The following is a 19,920-nucleotide window of genomic DNA, read 5'->3' on the forward strand; positions in this document are numbered from 1 at the left end:
TGTCTATAGGAGACATACTTTAGATTCAAAGACACAAACAGATTGAGAATAAAAAGATGGAAAAAGATATACCATGCAAACAGCAACCACAGAAAAAAGCTGGATTAGCTATACTTATAACAAATGAAATAGATTTTAAAATGACACACACATATACATACATATATATATGTATGTGTGTGTATACATACACATATACATATATATGTATGCGTGTGTGTATATATATGTGTGTGTGTGTGTAAAGTCAAAATATCTGATGGAAATCTCTAGTATTAGTTTATTGAAATGAAATCTAATTATTCTGCAATATAAGATAAACTTAAGTATACATTTGTAGGTCACTAGGAAAATAAGTATAAGCTAATTGCGTCTAATTTTCCCTCTTTTGTGATCCACAAACTAAATCTACTTTTCCCTTCTTCAAAATGCAATTAATTGAGCTCTTATGAATTATTTTCTTTTTTGCCAAGCAACTAAGCTCTAACTTCTTAGATTCTATAGGGTAGGTAATTATTGAGATTATATGATGATTTGGAGATGGTAAGATGCTTTGAATCCGAATGTTACAGAAGAATGTTCAGGATATTAAAAAGATTTCTTATCAGCTTCTGATTCGCAGGAAAACTAGTCAACTGCATAGTACTCACTCTCTCAGGTCTGCTCTCTCGGCCAGGTGGTTTCAAAATATCATCCACATTTTTAGACTCGGGCTTCTTCTCAACCCGTGGGGCTGGAGGTGGCTGGTGGCTAAGTGAAGGAGCTGGCAAGGGCATTCGCTCCTCTGGGTAAGTTCTTCGTTCTCCTAGGATTCCAGCAGTTGAAAAAAAATCACTTTTTATATAATAATTACTTAAAATTTTTAACCCTCTCCACACATCCTAAGATAATATAACTCATAATAATTTGGGGGCACTTTTAACCTTAATTAGAGAAAGTTTAAGTAATGTAAATCTATTGAAATCAAGAAAATGAAAAGATTTAGGTATGATGTCAGGCAAACAGGATGTTTTAAAAAATACTAAATTCACCTTTGTTTGTATTAAATTTAGGAAAAAAGTTAAGCAACAGGACACAGAAGAATAACATACTTTGCTGGATAGTTCCAAGTATGACTTATAGTCTGTCTGTAACTTCCACTTTACAGTTTTAAGAACAAGAGTCACAAACTTAGGGAAGCTTGATCTTATCAACAGCTAAGAGTTTCTAGTTTAAGTGTAATTTAGAGTAGCAGAAAACTAAAATCAACTTAAATGTCCAATAATAAGGGTTTTATATTTTATTGACTCAATAGAATATTACAGAGCATTAATATAATAAGTTTACATATAGAAAAATATATATGGCACAATATCAATGGGAACAAGAATGATAAATTGTGTTTATACTTTGATTTACAACTTCATTAATATATATGTGGAGAATGAGAGGAAATATATAAAATTATAATAGTTGTGATTTAGTGGGTAGTGGGATTATAAGTGACTTTGTTTCTATTTTCCAAAATTTCTTTAATAATATAAAAAGCTATTTGTTTTACTTCATTAATTAATTACATTTCTATTTTTGATGACAATGCTGCCATCTCTATAAGGTCATTTTACTCTGAAAGTTTAAATCCACATCTGCAACGGAAAGCATTTCCAGTTTAAATTCTCCACACTCTTACAGCTAATAAGGCTCTACCTCCAAACACAGATGGTCCTTCGTAGGCGGGTCGATCAGGCTTTCGGTCATAAGATGGCCGATCAAATCCCCCTCTTCTGGACGAGGAATGGTCTTTTTTATCTCGATATGACTGAGTCCTAGAAGGTTTAACAGTAAGCGATATGGTAAACAAAAAATAATTGGAGGTCTTTATCATATAATGCAACACCATTATCTGCTTAATTTTCTCTATGAGTAATTACTATACATAGTTAACATTCATACTTTGACTTTGCTTTTCCATTTAGATCTTCCTTGCATATACACATCTAAAGAGTTCACAAGTTGCAAAAATAAATTGTTTGCCTACTAATTAAGTAATGATTGTACCTTTATTGACAATACAATTTCCTTTCCTTTCTGGCTATCTCCTTCCCCCATTTAATGCTCTGGAATTCAAGCTGGCAAAATTCAAGCATCTGTTTCCTGAAAATTGGTCCAGAACTGCTCTTCCCTCTCCAAGTTATACACATGAGAAGAATATGTCATTTACTAAACTTCCTTTAGATATACCGACTTTTGCTGAACTTAAGTATATGGTAATTTGCACACCTGGCAAAGATGTTTTTCATAGCATACCTATCATCTCGAGGTCGGCGTTCTCTGTCAAATCGATCCCGGTCATAGTCAATAACACCACGATCCCGGTCGCGGTCCCTATGTGCCTCCCGATCTCTCTTGAAATCTCGATGATCTGCCATGACATTACTCTGGCGATCAAAATAAGGCTCACGGTCTCTGTCTCTATCATAACGATCGCGTTGGCCTGCATGCTCTACAAAACAATTAGTACAAAATAAGAACTATATCCCTTTTTCTGAAATGAAGGCAAAAAAGTACAAATTTAACTTTAGAACTAGTATAAACAGTTGCCCTAATTTCAACTCACAAATCTGTTAGCTATATTAAAGGGAGGCCCAGATAATCTTCCCAGAAGGCAATCGGGTAATAATTAAGCCCTAAAGGTTTAAAAATACTAATCTCTCTGGGACTCTTACCTGTCTCAAAAGTTGATCTCTCAGGTAGTGGATCTGGGCGCAGAGTTATTCTCTCTCCGTAGGGTATCTGTTCAACTTTATTAGTGGATATATCTGGTAAACAAAATCAGGGATAAAACATTGTAAGGGTGAAGCTTAAGGAATGCAAAGCTGAAGCCAACAATTCCTTTAGAATCCCAAATACAAACTTGCCACCATTACTTACCTCGGCCATGGCCATAATCAACAGTCTGCTGCACTGGTGGTGGTTTGGACATTGGTGGCATACCCATAGGCATTGGGCCGGGAGGGGGAATGGAAGGGTGAACAGGTGGGGGTGGTAACACTGGAGCAGATGAAATTGTTGCAGTTTCTGATTTAAATTCCGAATTCAGTCCTTGTTCATCATTTGTATCCCAGAGGCCATAGAATGAATCTTCATCCCAGCGTTCCTGTTCCATACCTGAAGTTTGTGGCTTTATCACTGGAGGAGGAGGTGGAGGTGGAGGAGGAGGGGGTGGTGGTGGTGGTATTGGGATAGGCGGCCTGGTCACAGGAACAGATGATCTTACTGGTGGAGCAGAGGGTCTTACAATTGAACCTGGTGGTTTACCCATAGGAGGGGGTGGTCTATAGGACCCTGGAGGCTGGAGAACAGAGTAAATAGCTTAGTGGATGAGGATACCACCGTTTTTGCACATCAGTGAAAATGAAAATCTGGTTCTCAATCCATAAAAGAAAAATATGATAAACTGGACTGAAAATTGAAAACTTTTTGTGCTTTAAAATACACCATAAGGAGAAAATATACCTGGCCCTTGAGCAACTCAGGTGTTAACCGTGTAAATCCACTTACACATGAATTTTTTTCCCAACAGATGTCTGTACTGTTTTTGATCCGCAGTTGGGAGTCCACAGGTGCAAGTGTGTGTGTGTGTGTTGGGGGTGGGGTGGATGACTAGATGAATTGATCTATAGATTCGGAGATTTTGGTATCCATGGGGAGTCCTAGAACACCCCATCCCCAACCCCCCATAAGATACCAAAGGACAACTTAAATTTTGGGGAAATTAAAAGTTATATGTGAATTTTTAACTATATAGGGGTGGAGGCTGGAGGGTGGGACTCGTGCCCCCAATGCCCAAGTTGTTCAAGGGTCAACTACATATGCAAATCACATATCTGATAAAGGACTTATATTCAGAATATAAAAACTCTTACAAACTTAATAAGACAACTTAAAAATGAGAAAAGATTTGAATAGATATTTCTCCAAAGAAGATATGAACACCCTATAAGCATATGAAAAGATGCTCAACATAATAAGTAATTAGGGAAATGCAAATTTAAACCACAATGAGATATCATTTCATACTTAGTAGAATGGCTATAATTAATAACACAGATAATAACAAATGACAACAAGGATGTAGAGAAATAAGAACCCTCTTAGACTACTAACACGGATGTAACATGCTGCAGGCAGTATGGAAAATGGTTTAACAGTTTCTCAAAAAGTTAAACATAAATATACCATAAACTCAGCAATTCCATTCCCATGTATCTATCTAAGAAAAACACGCCCACCCAAAGACTTGCACACAAATATTCATAGCAGGATTATTCAATAATCCAAATGTCTGTCAACTAGTGAATGGATAAACACAACACAGTATAGCTATACAATAGATTATTACTTGGCAATAAAAAGAAATGAAGTACTGACTCATGCTACAATATGGAAACATTAGCTAAGTATAAGAAGAAATGAAAACATTAGCTAAGTATAAGAAGCCAGACACTAAAGACCACATATTGTATGATTTCATTTAAATGAAATGCTCACAAAGGCAAATCTGTAGTGACAGAAAGTGGATTGGTTGTTGCTTTGAGTATTTGGGGTAGGAATGAGGATTAACTGCAAATTGGCACAAGGGATCTTTCTGGGGTGATGAAAATGTTCTAAAACTAGATTTGGTGATGGCTGTACAACTTAGTAAATTTAGTAAAAATCATTGAATTACATACTTAAAATGGGCAAATTATATGGTATATAAACTGTACCTCAATTAGTGGTTAAAAAGGGAAAAAACTGCCTCAACACTATAACCCACTCTCCCAATGTACCACTCTTTCTTCTTCCAGAAAAACTAGCATGCTAGCCACTTAGATATAAATGTCTCAGGCCCACCCCAAACCTACTGAATTTCTGTGCATGAAATACTGGCATTAGTTTAAAAGAAAAACAAAACCAAACCCTACATGAGTAAATCTGGTGTTTATCACTTAGTTAAGAACCTCTGCTATAAACTATCTTCCCACTCTGGTGACCTACCTCCTCTGCAAAAATAGCAAATTTGCAGTGGGAGAAACAAACTCTAGCTAGCCTCCTCATTTCTATTTAGTTATCTGGTTGACAATAGCAATTTGTGGTAATGCTGGTATCAACATACAACATGAGCACCAGGAAACAATAAAACAAAGAAACCAAATGGGACATCCAGTAATCTTCCCCAGGAGTGCCACTGTTGTGTCCAATGTTTACATTCCTTTTTCCAAAGCAATCAACAAATGTCAACAGAAATGTATTTTAAGAAGATAGTAGAACCTCTTGGCAAATAGGGCCTATCTACTCAGTATAGAAACCAAATTGTCAAATTTCATTTTAATTTTTGCAAGCCTGATTCAAACACTCATTATCCATTTCTCTGAGCTCACTGTTTCTGGTTTGTTTGCTCTTCATCAACGGCTATTTTAGACCATGGAAAGCCAACAATACACATAACTTATGTACTTATTCATATATAGGTTGTGTTCTTTGAGTATCAAAATAGATTTGGCTAAAATGTAAAAAAAAACCTAATTTAATTAGAGGCCACTGCAGGCTAGAGTTAAAGACAAATGGCTATCATCTAAAAGTAAATTTTAGGTTATGCCATTTTAAACTGTTTAGAAAATGCATATATAGGACAAAGCTATCATGTCTGGAGTACAGCTATCCAGACATGTTTTAAATATCTTAAGAACACTTGAGACTATGCCTACAAAGAAAACACAAAGTGTTTTCTTCATACTACATAAACATTTGTAAAAAACAAAATGAAACAAAATACTCCTATAGTATCTATATTAGGAAGGATTATCTGCATTATATGAAGGATAATACAAATTAGAAAGAAAAACCTTAAGAGTCAAACAGATACACTGGTAAAGAACAAAAACAGAATTTTTATAAGAACTATAACTAACAAATGTGGAAAAATACTCATGTTCACTAATTATCAAAAATACGTATTAAAATATTTTATTAGAACTATTAAATTTACCAAAAATATTAAGTAGCTAATGCTTGCAAGGTTATAGGATAGATGTATACAACTATTTCAGAGAGCTATTGGCTATATTACAAGAATCATTAAAACTGTCCTTATTCTTTAACTGAAGTATCCCACTTTGGGCGTCTAATATTACTTTTAAGAAGTTATCTAAAATAAGAATTTAACACAAAGACATCCATTAAAGTTATACTATTAATAAAAGTGAAAGATTAGGAACAAAAGCCTAACAGAAATGGAATAGTTTTAATAAAGTATGCATCAAAAATAATAAAGCATGTGGCAGTATGGAAACATATTTATGATTTGTTAAGTGAATAAAACAAAAATGGAGATCTATAATCTAGAGTTTCTACAATTTGTTAAGAGATACAAAGATAAAAAAAAAATAATAATTCCTACCTTTATGGGCTTTAAAGTTTAGAAGGAAAAACAGACAAGAAAGCAATCAAAATACCATACGATAAGGGCTATGACAGAGGGCCATATGAGATGTCAGAGGTACGTGTGAGGGCAACTATCTTACTTTTAAGTAGAAAAGAAGGTACAGAGCTGAGTTCAAAAAGATGAATGAGAATTACCTAGTTGGTGAAGGAAATAGGAAGAGAAAGAAAAGAAACTCTAGGTTTAGAGAACTACATGCATGTGCAAAAGCATGGAGAAGAGCCTGGCACACTCACAGAATGGTAAAAAGCTCCATATGGAAGGAAAGTGGAGTGTAAGCGAGTGGAGTAGAAAGTAAGGATAAGCAGAGGTCGGGCCAACACAGGAAGAACATAAAAGGCCATGCAAAGGAATCTAGATTTTATCCTGAAAGCAATGGGGGAATACTGAAAAGTTTTAAAGCCAGGGCGTGACATGGTGAGATTTGTTTTAAAATGTCCATTTCGGCTGTAAGTCACAACAATGCTGCCTAAAGTGGAGCGTAGGGGTATGAGAGAACTTTTCAGGGTGTTGGGAATTTATCTTTTGTTCCATTTTTAGTATATATGCTGCCAAAGCAAACACAATTTTTAAATCTTTTTTGTATACATTTGACAAAACTCAAACTGTAGGCTTAAAATAGGTGGGCTGAAAACGAGTATGTTATTATATGTAAATTATACCTAATTTGATTCAAAAAATAAAATAATCACTGGCAACAGAACGGAGAACAGATCAGAGGGGAATGCAATGGAGAGAGATGAATTAAGATACTTCTGCAATAATCTAGGTAAGAACTAATGAAAGCTAGAACTGAAGTTGTGAGGAAGTAGAGGCTAGAATATTTGAACAATATTTAAAAGGTAGTGAAATCCATCAACTGAATGACTGAATATAAAAGGATAGGACAGAGGAAAGAGGCAGGTTGCATTTCAGGTTTCAAGTTTGGGTGACTAGGTGATGGTGAGGAGAACAAGTTTAATGGAAGATGATAATGAGCTCCATTTTGAATGACCTGAACTTGACAGGAGACACGCCCACAGAGAGAAACTCTGTAGCAGATGGATGCATACATACATAGGTTGGGAGATATGATTTGGGATTCAACATCATGGTGGTCAGTGTTGTCAACAACTATAAGTGTTGTGTTAGACCAGGATGAAAGGGAACAATGAGAAGGAAGAGAGTTATTTGATGAAATGATTCAAGTGTTTTTTTCTCTCACTGTGTTGAAATAAAGTTATTTGCATGATAACATTTTTAAAGCTCATCACTGGCTTAAAAAAAAAAAAATACAACAAAACAAAAGCAAAACAAATGGAGAACTTAAAAGTCTTGAACAGAAACACCCGTCTTTACTGCCTGAACAGGGGCATGATGTTCGATCCCTTCCCTCGCTGAAGGACTAGTAGCTTAAAGAGGTAGAGAGACTAGAGGCTCGCCTGAGCAGGGCTCATGGGGAGCCCTTGCACTGCCCAGATGGAACACAGGACTATTTGAACAAAAAGGATTATTAGAAAAATTCTACAATTTTGTGAACATGAAGCCATATAGTTCAGGTGTGCTTGGTGTACTTATCAAAACCTGGGGGAAAAAGCATTTCTATCACACTTTTGACCATATTTAGCAAGATTTTCAAAAGTCAATTACTATTAGCTTTCTATTTTTCCAAAATGTATATATTTTGTAGAGGAAATTTATACTTATTGTAATACAATAAGATCAAAGAACAAACAAATATACAAAGCAGAAATCATTTCATTTTCTGAGCACACATTTTCCATACCGGATACAGTCCAGGTCTTGAAGATGTATTTTGCAATCTTGAATCTTGGGGTGGGAGGTGATCAGGCATCTGTGGCTCAGACCCAAAGTCTTTCATCTTCTGAAGCTGTTCTTTCTGTTCCCTGTAACAAACAAAATTGCCATTGTACGTAAGGTGTGTCTATTCCATTCCTAGATGACTACAATTAATATAGAATCCAAAAAAAGAGACCTAAAAATCTTGTTCCAAAACTGTCTACAATAGGGGTCCCTAATCCCTGGGCTGTGGACCGGTACTGGTCTGTGGCCTATCAGGAACTAGGCCACACAGCAGGAGGTGAGCAGCAGGCCAGTAAACGAAGCTTCATTTGTATTTGCAGCTGCTCCCCAGCGCTAGCATCACTGCCTCAGCTCCACCTCAGATCATCAGGCATTAGATTCTCATAGTCCCTGGCCAAAAAGGTTGGAGACCACTGCTCTAAAGTGCTCACAAAGCAGCTCCAATCTGAGGATGCTTTCAGGTAAACCATTCTTAGCTTCAACAGAGGAAAATATAAGTCAACAAAGAAAATATAAAGGTAACACTCTCTTGCCTTTATGTAGCTGGCTGATAAGTCATCTATGACCTATAATTATAAACTGATCTACAAGACAGGCTCTACAACCTGCCTCATTAGTCTATTCTAATATCTCATCTACTTGTCATGTTTTTCTTTTATCCAACCAAAAGGTCTCTTGTTACTTTTTTTTTTATTCAATACTCTTTAGACTAGAGGTTGCAAAATGGTGGCCAATGGGCCAAAGATGGCCTAGAAAGTTTTTTTTAATTTGGCTTTCACATCAATTTACAAAATCTGAATTAGCTGCCATTATGTACAAAGCAAAGTATTTCATATAGAAATGCAAATTTTAAAGAGATTTGGTAACAATGGCCTACATTCCCACATGCCAGCAATCAGCAGAGTAGAATAATGGCTGCCCATTTTAGATGAAGCAGTTGGCCACAATTCTCACCACACTCAGTAGAGTTATACTGGCCCACTTTTACTCATTTTTATTACCTGTCTGCTTCTTATGGGCATTTTAGTTTATGACTACTGCTGTATATGGTAAGAACAACTGTTGGTCTATACCTTTAAAAATAACACTTCATATTCCTAAAGAGTAATTACTTAACTCTTCAAGTTTTTCTTTAAATCTCTGGTCAAATAAATTCCTTTTACTTTTCCTTAAGATGTGCACCTTAAACACATGTAACATCTACTACAATCTCTTCAAACCTTTAACAATTTTCTCTCTACACTTTGTAAAGTGTAGTGACCCAAATGGACACAAAATAAGGGAAAAGTATATAAAAATACATATTATTTTCTGCCTTGTGTAAATCATGCCTTAATACCAACACAACATACCTTACTTATATTCAACTATGACCACTCTTATCTATCGCTTCATATATTTTAATTATGTTTATGTTGCCTAAGAAAGAGCTTTTTAAAATAGGATAATGAAGAAGCACCTTTTATTGAGCATTTCTATGCAAAGCGATAATGGATGGAAAGGAAATTTTAAAAAGAAAAGGAAAGAAACCTTGGCAGCTTATCAACACCAATCAGTTTGGTCTTCTCCAAAAACAAAATAGATTTTAGAGTTGGACAAACTGGGTTTGAATTCTGAGTTTGCCACTTATTAGCCAAGTGGACTTAACCTCTCTTAGTCTTAGTATCATTTGTGAAGTGAGGATAATACAACTTAACTTTATAGGCCTTTGAGATATAAGAATTTGAGATAGGAGGATTGAGATAATATCTGCTAAGTTATTAGCATAGTGCCCAGCACACAGGAGTAGTAAATTAAAGGTGTCTATAATTTAAACATAAATTGCATAGTAGTTAAATACTCTAGGGTATGCTTTCTACACCTTCTTCATCAGTGATCTGGAAAAGTCAAACCTCATAGAGCTTATCTTCCACAGACCACAGAAATCTGTTTGCTGCCTGAGGTACCTGATCTTTCATCTTTTCCTACAGGTAATTTTCCTCATCATACCTTTCTAGTCATGAAGCTTTCATTGTAACATAAATTAGAATAATCCACAAATATAGACCAGAATTGAATAATGAAAGAAATACAATACATTAAAATATGTCAAAACCTAACCATTAATTATTTTCTCAAAACACTGCTAATTTCTAAGAAATTGCTCAAAAAGCTTACAATCTGTCAATGACTCCTAAATTTTTATCTCAGGATATAGTTGGTTTAAGGATGAAATGAATTAATACACACAAAGTATTTAGTACAGTTCTTGGCACACAGTAAGCATTCAATAAATGTTACCTTTTGTTATTATTGCTACTACATGAGAAGCATTATATAGATACCTATACATTAGTAAGTTGATTGTAAGTCCAGAAATCCAAATTCTATTCTCCATCTCACAAAGAAAATACTTGATTATGTAGAAACAAGTAAATATCCTCAAGTAGAGATATCTGCTTGTAGTTATGAAAGATAAAACATCCCCAAAAGAAAAGTATCACTGATTAGACAAATCTGAGGATGTTTCCAGGTAAACCATTTTTAGCTTCAACAGAGAAAAAATATAAGTAAGTCCTTATAGCACTTTTAAAGTTATTTCAAAGATTAGTGAATATGAAGTTTATTACATCTAATACCAAAGAACAAACTGCCTCCTGGGGAAAAAAAAGAAAAATGTTAAATATGAGATCTGAAATCCAGAGTACCAAATTTGAGAGTTGAAGTTTGACACTTGAAATATGCATAGGCATAGCATGTCAGCAACACATCTATAAAAGCCAAGAATGGCTATCAAATTTTCACATTTCAGGACAAAAGTTTATAATTAACAGTTCCTAAATATCCATCCTAACCTCAAAACAGCACTGAATGATCAGAAATATAAGTTAAAATTATGTGATAAGAACTTGAATTAAAATTATTCCATTCAAATATATCACATCACTTTAAAAAGAGCAGTCTGAACGTGGTTTTGACTAAAAGAAATGATCTTAAGTAGTCAACTTACCGAAGCATTTTCAGTTCTTGTGCAGCTTTCAAAATGATTTCGTGCTGCCTCTGACTGAGAACCATTACCCCTCCAAGGCCTTGGTCTGAGTCTAAATTTGCATCCGACCCCATCATTTCAGAAGAATGATGTGAGGAGGGCATATGTTCCGCAATGGGGGAATGTCTATCCACATCAGATGGGTACCATCTGTCTGACAACCGTTCTCTTTCCCAGTCCATTCTGTCGGGAATATAATCTCGCTTTTCCCGCCATGTATCTCCTCTTTCTGGATACTCTCGGATCCTCAACTCACCCCTATCACGGAAATCTCGATCATACCCATGGTCTCGATTTCTTTCTTCTCTCCATCTATCATCCCGATATCTATCCAAAGGTGGAAGAGGTGGGAGGGGTGGTAAAGGTGGAAGAGATGGAATATCCCGTTCATGGAACTGTGATTCTTGTTCATCCAGTGGTCTCCCATAATCTCTGTCCCACTCATTATCCAAATTTCTATCATACATATCCATGGGTCTTCCAATCCGATCCACATCCCTGTCCAAGTCCCTGTCCATTTCCCTGTTGTAGTCCTCATCCATATCCTGATCTCTCTCCCAATCATCCCACCAAGGGCCTCGTCTATCTCCATCATGAGATCGAGATGGTGGCGCTGAGAACCTGTCCTCCCTGTTATATGGATCTAGTGTATCATCTTGATAGTCATGTTCACATTCTCTCCAGTATCTCTCTCTATCCCAGTCATCAAGTCTTTCTCTTTCCATTGGAGCATTTCTGCCATCTAAGGGGAACTCTTCATGCCCTCTCTCTTCTCCATGGTTCCATGGAGCCCTAGAAGGCTCATCTCGGTGGTACGGATACATTTTTTCCCCACTATCTCCTGGTTCTGGTCTAAATGGGCCTCTGTCACGACCAAAATCTGGTCTTCCCAGTCCTCTTTCCCGGCTTCCAGGCCCTCGAGGTGGTCCCCTCTCCCTGCTCCCAGCTCTTCGGGGTGGTACTCTTTCCCTACTCCCAGCCCTTCGAGGGGGTCCTCTCTCCTGACTGCCGGCCCTCCGAAGTGGTCCTCTTTCTCGGCTGCCAGCTCTACCCCTGTCCTGGCTACCTTGCAGACCACCTGGCACTTTCTCCCGACTGCTTCCTGGCCTCACCAACCCTCTGTCCCGACTGCCTTCTCCTCTGCTCATCTTTTCTCGACTGTCTTCTCTTCTACCCATCATCTTATCACGAAAATCTTCTTGCTTGACCAACCCTGGGCCATGGCTGATTGCCTGGCCTCGACCTCTATTTACTAGTCCTCCTTTATCCCTTGCGTCTTCCATTCTGCTTTGCCCAGGACCTCTGTAAGATGAGCTGCTGCCTCGATTGCCTTCTAACCTATTATCTCTGTTATCTAGCCGAGGCAGCCCTTTATCTTGGTTGTTTCCTGAATGGGGCAGACCAATACCTAAAGGTTTAAAATCATTATCTGAAGTTAATGATGATGATGTTGCTACTATTGCTCCTCCCTCTATCCCCCCTGTTTTTGACGGAAAAGTAGTTTGAGTGGGTACAGGTTTATTTGCAAGGGATACAGGCTGAGTAACACCTTGGGCTTTGTCCATTTGAGTCTCCATACTTTGAGAATTCTGGTCCCAATTAGAAGGCTCTATGGGCCCTTCCGAGACTTCGCTTTTAGGTGGCTCTTGCTGAGAGTCGCTTAGATTCTCATTTGACTGAGCCGCCTTGGCATCCTTTACATCTGCACCAATGGATAATGCAGCTGATTGCATTTTAAAATTCTTCTGCTGGTTACTATTGGTGTCTGCTAATGGTTCTTTGTTTCCTGAAAGAGGTTCTGCTTGTGACTTAGGTTGCTGCTGATGTTGCTGTCCCAAAGATGGTTTGGGGCCTTTCCACTGTGGTCCACTTTGTCGAGGACTTAGGGATGTATTGGGGGTAATATAAAACTGAGATGCTGGCCCCCGGGGAATCATTCCCCATTTGCTTTTAGTGCCCTCTGCTGGGTGACCTTCATATCTGGGTCTTGGCCCATCGGGGCGATTTCCTTCAAAACGAGGCCCTTTGGGTCTCGGTCCTTCACACCTTGAACCTAAATCCTCAAATCTTCGAGGACCATCAAATCTACAAGTAAAACAAAAGATATTACTCAAGACAGTAAAGCAGAAAAAAAAATTCTCCATGTAAGAATATTTAAGGCAATCTTGCCTTAGAATCTGTTTACAACAATGACTCTTTCAGTCATTAAACAATCCTGAGATATCTATATCTTAGAACCAATATGTTAAGGTGGCAGTACTCAGCAGGTCTTAGGACAGGCTTTGGAAATCATGTCACTTTCACCTAATTCACTTTGACACATCTCCTGCAGCAACTCACTGGTATACTGAATTGTTAAAAAACAATTATGTTGTGCCTTTGTAGACAGAAAAATCCACTCATTTTAATGGAAAAAATATATATTCCACAGCTAACTGAGAGTACTTTTAGAATTAAAATATAACTAAAAACTAAACAATTAACAATATAGGATTATAAATATTGTTGGAAGTAGCATTATCATCTTAATCGACAAAAGTTTTAAAAAACCAGCAGCCAGTCATATCATCTCTTAAGAGTGTGGCTTGACATTTTAAAGTCTGGACAGAGATGTTTTTGCTATGGACCCACTCACTCATTCAGTAAATATCTAGTGTACATCCCATCTGTCAGGTATTACACTACTTCAAAGGGATATATGAACAAAATGTCATCTGTGTCCCCGAAGGGTTTCCAATTGAGGAGAAAGAGGATCTAAATGTAAATATGTGCCACAAAGTGCAATGACTAAAATCTACCTGCATATAATAAGGGCAGACAAAAGAATGGTCTATTTTACCAGGGTGAGGAGTGCTGCTCAATAAAGGCTTTATACAACAGAAGATGCTTAAATTAAGTTTGAAAGGCAAATTCTCTCAGGTCGGGCTAACAGAGTGTGTTGGAGATGAGGGCAGTGGGTAGCAAGGGCTAAGGAAACATATGAGGAGAGGCAGAGAAACACATACCACCATAGCATGTTTGGAAGTGCAAACAATTTAGCATGGCTGAAGCAGAGAGGAGACAGAGCTGGGGAGAGCTGGGGAAGGAGGAGGAATGGAAAAGCAGGCAAGGGTCAATGTCCAGAAGGCCTTGGGTGCCTTGTGTGGCAGATACTACTAGCACTCTTCTAATAACCATTCTCCCTTTTCTACAGTTTGAGCCTCTCTGCTTCAGCTGAACACAAGTCGAGCCAGACTAAAGACTCTTTCCCAAACTCTCTTACAGCTAGAACTTGTAGTCATCTTCTGGCCAGTAGGCTGAGAGTGAAAATGATTTACATATCCTTCTGGGTTGTACCCTTAAAAGGAAAGGCACATCCTCCTCTTCACCATCTCCTTTTTCACGCTGGCTCTGACATGATGGTGAAGTTATCGTGATGATAGCAACTTACTAAGGGATAGTGAAGTAACATATCAGAAGGAACTTGGATTTCTGACACAGTGGAGCCATCACGTAAGTCCTGTGAGAGAATAAACTTCTAACTTGTTAAAGCTGTGAATTAATTCAACTAGGTAAGGAGCTGGGTATTACCTTATAAGCACTCAGAGTCACTAAATATTGTCTGATTTTTAAAAGACTGCTCTAGCAGAAAAGTAACAGATGGGTAGTTGGGAAAAGTTATAGTAGATCTTTTCTATAATTTGGGTAAGTGAAGGTAAAGCTTGTTCTAAGGCAGTGACCGATACGAGGCTGTAGAGGAGGGAGTGAAAGCGAGAGATGTGAAGGAAACTAAAGTGGATGGGATTTTCTAATAGGTGGGATTTAAATGACAATGGATACAGAAAAATTTAGGATGATTCCAACATTTCTGGCTTAGGCGACTGAGTAGATGGTGATGACTTTCGTGCCCTTAATGATAAATTGAAGGGTTTTTCTCTCATTTATTTAGGATATCAATGAAGAGTAAATAATAAATTCAGCTTTAGCAAAATATTTACTTCCTATCCCTGTGACACTGGGCTTTGCTGGTCTAGAAGTCATAGTTTCAAAGGGAAGAATGCTTCCATCAGGGACACAACAATCACTCTATTAAACTTAAGTTGAGACCGCCACCTGGCCACCTTGGGTTCTGAGTCAAAAGACAAAGAAGAGAGTTACTGAACTGGCTGAGATTGATTGACTCGGACTTTCAAGGGGAACCTGGGTTATAACTACATGATGAGGGCAAGGAGGAGTATGTCTAGAATGTAAGAGGTCCTCTAGGACAACCTCTTAGGATTTCCATGTCCTACGATTAAAGTCAATGGAAAACTACAATAATACAATTCATGAAAGACTGCAAATAGCCCAGACCTTTCAAGAATGAAGATTTGGATCACCAACCACGCAAGGAACCAGGACCAGGAGAGGTGCTTGCTGAGATAACGGGAATATGGAATGGGTCGTGAGAGAAGGTAATTATAAATAACTGTGATTCCATGACCAGCTGCAGAAGTAAGGACTGTAACAGTTATGAGCATTTCTTTCTTAAATTTGATATATGCTGAAATATATACATATGTATTAGTCAAATATTTTTGGTTGATTTTTCTTCCTTATCATCTAACATATTAATATAATAATAGTTAACTTAATATCTCAAAATTTAAGTTACAGAATATCAAAGAGGGAGTATGAACCAGCTAGAAGAATGAAGACATCCCCAAAGACAAAAAAGGGGTTAGAATGTTTGGTGCAAAAATCTCCCTTGTGACCTGCCCTAATGAGGAAAGGTTAAAGGGAACTCTGGGAAATGTACTTCAGCCCAGGCAAGTCAACACTTTATAGAGTCATCACAAGTAATTTAAAAATATATAAATCCACTAAAAACAGAAAGCGGGCAACCAGCGGATGAGAATTTTGTTTATAAATTCTGAAAGACAAACACAAGTGGTAACATTTGGAGTAGTAAGAAGCTGCAGTTTAGAGGGCTGGTAGCAGAAGTTGACGGAATCAAAATGAAGGTGGTTGTTCACAGAACTCAGACAGGGTTAGGATTCCTATATACCAGGGATATTGGGGAAGGACAAGAGTAAGACTTGGGGTCAAAAATACGTACATTAAATTCCATATTCAGAACCATCAACTAGCCTTTCCCTAAGCTGAATATCTCTAAATTCTTGAATTTGAGAGTCTCCTAGCATTAGCAGTTTTTTGCCCTATCACCTAAAGCAATAGGTGATACTTGGTAAGCCCCTTGCCCCACCAGATGTCAGCGTCTCCCACTCTTAAATATAAATGGACAACCAAGGATCACTAGTATTTGAGGAATGTCACCAAAATGAAAGAAAGAAACCAAAGATAAACAGGACATGAATCTGGAGAAAACAGAGATAATTTAAAAAAGAGAGAGAGAAAAAACTTAAAAAGAAAAAAACACCACAAACTAGTATCTTCAGAGATTCATAAAAATACTATCTATACCTACAAATTGAGAACAATTTGCTATATACAAAAAAGCACCACAATCAGAAGAACTGTAAAATTTTTTTAATTCTCAAAAAATGCAATAAAATGATTAAAAGTATATCGAAAGTACAATAAAAAGAGAAATGAAAAATAGGTTCAAAATCCTACTAATGAGGAGTTCCAGAAAAAGAAAAACAGAAAACAAGAAATTAAAGAATAGCACAAAAAAATTTCCCAGAGTTAAGAGACTCTAATCTCAGACAGAAAGGGCCCAGCTCACTCAGTATCCAGTACAACAAAACTGAAACAAACAAACAAACAAACAAACAAACAGAAAGCATTATGAAATTTTAGAATACCAGGAATAAAAAATAGTTTCTGGCAACAGGGAGAAGTCACCTAAAAAGGAAAAGAATCAGAACAGCACAACAGCTGCACTAGGTGACAGAAGAAAATAGAACAATGACCTAAAACCTTGAGGGATAATTATGTTCAACTTCAAATTCTCTGTCCGAATATTAATCAAGTGTGAGGTTAGAATAAAGGCATTTACAGACATGCAAGGACTCAGAAAATTTACCTGCAACCCACAATTTCTTAGTAAGTTACTTGAGCATGCACTCATGTAAAGGAGGCACTACGGGGAAGCCATGAGATTCAATAAACAGTGTATCCAAATCCAAGAGGACAGTCAAGGGAAATGCTGGAGCAACAGCCAGATCTTGAGAACAACCAAGCAACCAAGCAACCTATCAGCCAACCAGCTCAGGAAAAAAGCAAGAGGATGGATGCATGCATTTGGGAGAGAGATCTCAAGAGAAAGAGAGATAATGCTTTTGGAACCGGGGTTGAAGGATTATTTTAAAGTTTTGGAAAGAAGACAACTGAAAAAAGTTATTACACTAGAGAAAATATAATAATAGTACACTGCTTACCTCCACAGTGTACTGATTTATCAAACACTGTTTACTGATTTATCAAAATATAGTGATATATTGGGTAGATGGGGTTAGAGAGTAGTATAAGAACTAAACTTTTATCAGAACAGGAAGTAAATATATAATATCTAAAAAATATAAGTCAAGAAAGTAGCACTATATTCTTTAGTGATATGAAGAAACAGCTGAAGAATTAAAAGATGTCATTAGGAAACACATCTAGGGTGGCTTGGGGCAGTGGACAGCTGTTTTTCTTTCTTTCTTAACTATGTATTATGTATAGCTTTTATAAAAACATAAAATTTAATGGCACCGAGAGAGGATTAGTCCTAACCAGGAGAAAGGTTTCTTCTGAGACTGTAAGAAGATGATGGTAAGGTAAAAAGTAAGGGTGAGAAGTGAGTTTTACTGAGTCTGAAAGTCTTGATTTTCTCTGTGAGGCAGGATGCTAAACTAAGTTAAAGCTATAAAGCGAAATAAAAATGTTTGCCGAGACAGAGAAAGAAGCAGTAGGGTAGACGGTCTATTCACAATAGTGAAGGCTTGGCACAGCTATTGTTGGGCGAAGGGAAAAGGAACTGACCAGAGACTCGTCAAAGCATACAATGCAATGCTAAGGATGGAGACCACACATTTATAAAGAGCAAAATGTACGCTGTTTGAGAGCGTGTGATGGTTTGGTTCCTTTTCTTTAAGTTGTATTTATTAATTCAAAGTGCCTGGAATAACTTCTTAGATCATTAAAGTTGCATAAAATCATTTATTTGCTTTGTATTCAATTCAGTAATTATTAGTTCATGTAAGTGATAAGATTTGTCCTCCACAATGTACAAGAGTCAGGAAGAATCTTTGTCAACACATTATCTAGTATTATAATCAAATTCTGAATATGAATGAACTGCCTTCCTAAATTATGAATGCCTTGAGAATTTCCTCCATAACTGAGACATTTTGGCATAAGCAGCATTTATTGAACACCTACTAATTGTCAGGTACTGTGTTAGTGTTAGAAATAAACCAACACCTGACCTCAGGGAGTTCACAGTCCATAGGAAGATTGAGACAAGTAAATCAATAACTAGAACTAAATCTAATAAATATGGGACATGTTGGTCTTGCTCATCGAGGTATCCCCAATGTCTGACTCACTGAAGGATCTCAACATGTAATTACTGAAGTGCCATTCCAGGGGCAGGAAAAATAGGAATTAGGAAAGCAAAAACCGACAGGAAAGGGTTTCCAGACAAAGAGAAGAATACATGTAAAGGCCAAAGGAAAGGATAAGGAAACAGGAAAACTAAAATGTGTGTAGATAAGAAGGAAGAAGAAAACATGGGGGAAAGGTTCTGCAAGCCTCATGCCTGCATGTATAATATATAATGTAACGGTTTCCATGACAGGGTAGGGTGCTTTGCTTTCAGATTAAATTGCTGATCAACAGCCAAGGGTCATCATTTTATTTTTATTTTGGGGAACAGAAAATGTTAAACCAATTGAAATATACCTTCAACACTACATATCAATGGCAATTATTTATCATTACTACACTTTCAAATTTTCAAAGTTCAACAATTTATGAAATCTTAAGACTATCAAAATAGTTTTGATTTATAAAAGTAAAGAATTTTTAGGCCTTTGGAATAAATATATTAAGAGATACTCATGTTAAAATATGTACAAAAATAAGCAATCAATACAATAAAATACTATAACTGTTTTAACATAAAAGCATGTATTTGAAATAAACATAGAATATATTCACTAAATACAATCACATAAAAACACATGCATTGTACATTGGTTAGATGAAAAGAAAAACATATATTTGGTGTTTATATGTTCAGAAAAGTTTTGTTTATACAGTATTTCATAAACCTCTAAAAAATAAAAACTCTAAAACTAGGTAGGTATGAAACCATTAGAATCAGATATAAAAACTTCAAATTTTTATATAAAAAATACTCCAAATTGAGTACAAAGACTTAAGAAGTACGCAGAAATACAATTCCCTTAAACAAGGTATTATCTGATTATCACAATATTTACATAAACATACTCCAATGAACAGACCATGGGCATTCCGAGATATTAAATTCTGGGATCAAATTCTTTTCCTTTTGGTTTTCATGTGAAATAATGTCTATTTTCTAATACGTATAACCAAGATCCTAAAATTAAAATTCCCAAAGAGAAGTAAACACTGTAAACAGGAACAACCATAACAAATGGAAGTGTGAAGAAAAACTAGTGTTCGTAGTCCC

General features: G+C 36.7%; 1 protein-coding gene across 5 annotated transcripts in view; it reads right to left on the minus strand.

The window, feature by feature from the left end:
- Positions 1-19,920, minus strand: part of YLPM1 (YLP motif containing 1) — a 57,606-nt gene that overhangs the window by 17,586 nt on the left and 20,100 nt on the right. For 3 of the 5 annotated variants that reach the window (XR_002782946.1, XM_023537078.1, XM_023537079.1), the window contains exons 5-11: positions 11,256-13,379; positions 8,229-8,349; positions 2,911-3,331; positions 2,706-2,798; positions 2,287-2,482; positions 1,687-1,805; positions 651-814 (exon numbers count right to left, since the gene is read on the minus strand). Coding sequence is in view for 3 of the 5 variants with exons in the window: in XM_023537078.1 (XP_023392846.1) it covers positions 651-814; positions 1,687-1,805; positions 2,287-2,482; positions 2,706-2,798; positions 2,911-3,331; positions 8,229-8,349; positions 11,256-13,379 (3,238 nt within the window). In the remaining 2 variants the exon portion in view is untranslated. The remainder of the gene's footprint in view (positions 1-650; positions 815-1,686; positions 1,806-2,286; positions 2,483-2,705; positions 2,799-2,910; positions 3,332-8,228; positions 8,350-11,255; positions 13,380-19,920) is intronic. The other 2 variants (XR_896510.2, XM_011370863.2) reach the window with 1 other exon arrangement.

Source organism: Pteropus vampyrus, unplaced genomic scaffold (assembly GCF_000151845.1).
Source record: "Pteropus vampyrus isolate Shadow unplaced genomic scaffold, Pvam_2.0 Scaffold177, whole genome shotgun sequence".
NCBI lineage: Eukaryota > Metazoa > Chordata > Mammalia > Chiroptera > Pteropodidae > Pteropus > Pteropus vampyrus.